Source organism: Neolamprologus multifasciatus, chromosome 13 (assembly GCF_963576455.1).
Source record: "Neolamprologus multifasciatus chromosome 13, fNeoMul1.2, whole genome shotgun sequence".
Taxonomy (NCBI): Eukaryota; Metazoa; Chordata; class Actinopteri; order Cichliformes; family Cichlidae; genus Neolamprologus; species Neolamprologus multifasciatus.
The window spans coordinates 17,224,121-17,225,769 of record NC_140451.1 but is presented as its reverse complement, the minus strand read 5'-3'; the positions used below and the strand labels follow the sequence as shown (position 1 = coordinate 17,225,769).

Here is a 1,649-nt window from a genome sequence, read left to right as displayed (position 1 = left end):
CTGAGAATGACAAGTAGAGGTAGGACAGAGAGATGAGTGCTAATTCTAATGATAATACATCTCTGAAAAACTCATCTATAGTTATTTTTCTGTAATTTAATCCTACCCTCCAGCATTTTTTGCAAGTTCTTCTCTTTTTTTGACAGGTCGGACAGCAAATGATGAGAGTTGAGCTGGCCCACTCTGACTGGAGGGATAATGCTATTCAGATGTGAGTTTGACCTGTAAAAAGAAACACGACAGTAAAATCATTAGTATTGAATTGTTAGAGACATTCTGCACATTAAGATTTAAAAAATATAAATATTCTTTTTTAAAGTTGGCTATGATTAAATTTGGACAAGATGATAGTGCTGCGAAGTTATCAACACTACCTTAGCTAGCTTGGTTATTTCCATTGGTAGCTCACTGCATGATTAAATAGGATGCAAAGTTTGACTGTAATCATTGCACCAGTTTAATCATTATTAAAACTGATACAGCTACAAAATTGGCTAAACAGACAAACCTGTTTTTACAACAGACTGTAAAAGTTCTGGGTCCAAAGGTTGGGCATTTTAAAACCCGGTTTGAAGTGGCCATTGTAAGAACTTTTTGGAAATATCCCCTTGTTGAGTCTGAAAACCAGTGACTTTCAAGTCTAAATGCTCCATCAGTTCCCAAAAGCAAACAAGCACTGACTCACCCCTAACGATAACATGTTGAAATGCTTAAGTTAAAAATAGTCCAACTTCTTTCAACAGTAAAATGACTAGTGTGACGTTTCTCCCAGTAATAAGGTCTAGCGGAGTTAGAAGCAAATCTGCCTCAACACAAGATTTGCGAATCGACGTGTTGAGCACAGACCTTAGAAAGTTCGTCAACTTCAACTGACTAACCACTGGTGATGTAAAGTCAAGATAAAACAATTTTCTACTTTGAGGGGAGGTCACTACCAATTACTGCACAGAATGGTGGTTATTGACATGTGAGAGCTCAGTAAATACATCGGCCGGTTAGCTATGCAACCAGAACCTGGCATGTCTGCTAGCAATCAACCATCAGCTTTAAGTGTTAATCACTTCCTGTGTAGATGCAGCTTTAGATGTGAACTAGCTGACACCTACAAATGAGATAATATGTTTTTACTGAAGTACAAAAAAAAAAAAGTACAGCCATGCTATACCTCTTGACATAATACAAACCGCAAACTTAATAACGGATGTTTGAATGTTTAGTCGTAACCACTTGTAGCAGATGGCTGCCCCTCCCTTAGCCTGGTTCTGCCTAAAGTTTCTTCCTGTTAAAAGGAAGTTTTTCCTTCTTACTGTTGCAAAGTGCTTGCTAATAGGGGGTTCCTTCATTGTTGAATACTTTCTTGAGACAACTGTTGTTGTGATTTACATAAATAAACCTATACATGAATAAACCATTAATTGACCTGCTACCTGTAGCTAGCCATGAGGTAGCTAGCTACAGCGCTATGGTTAGGCTAATATTACCATATTAGGAAGATGTAAGATGAGGCCTAAATTGTTGTGAATAAGAGTATATGCTGAAAGTCCCCGACTGCCAAAGATAAATGTCACCATATGGCAGAAAGAAGACTATCGGGAAAAACTTTACAGCCAAGTGAACGTCTGAGATGAACCCATCCACCTCAGACTGAA

At 38.0% G+C, this 1,649-nt stretch overlaps 1 protein-coding gene across 4 annotated transcripts in view; it reads right to left on the bottom strand.

Moving 5' to 3' along the window:
* trim8a (tripartite motif containing 8a) overlaps positions 1 to 1,649 on the bottom strand; it is a 28,151-nt gene that overhangs the window by 17,198 nt on the left and 9,304 nt on the right. For all 4 annotated transcript variants that reach the window (XR_014877763.1, XR_014877764.1, XR_014877765.1 and 1 more), the window contains exon 6: positions 107 to 222. Coding sequence is in view for 1 of the 4 variants with exons in the window: in XM_085183645.1 (XP_085039771.1) it covers positions 107 to 222 (116 nt within the window). In the remaining 3 variants the exon portion in view is untranslated. The remainder of the gene's footprint in view (positions 1 to 106; positions 223 to 1,649) is intronic.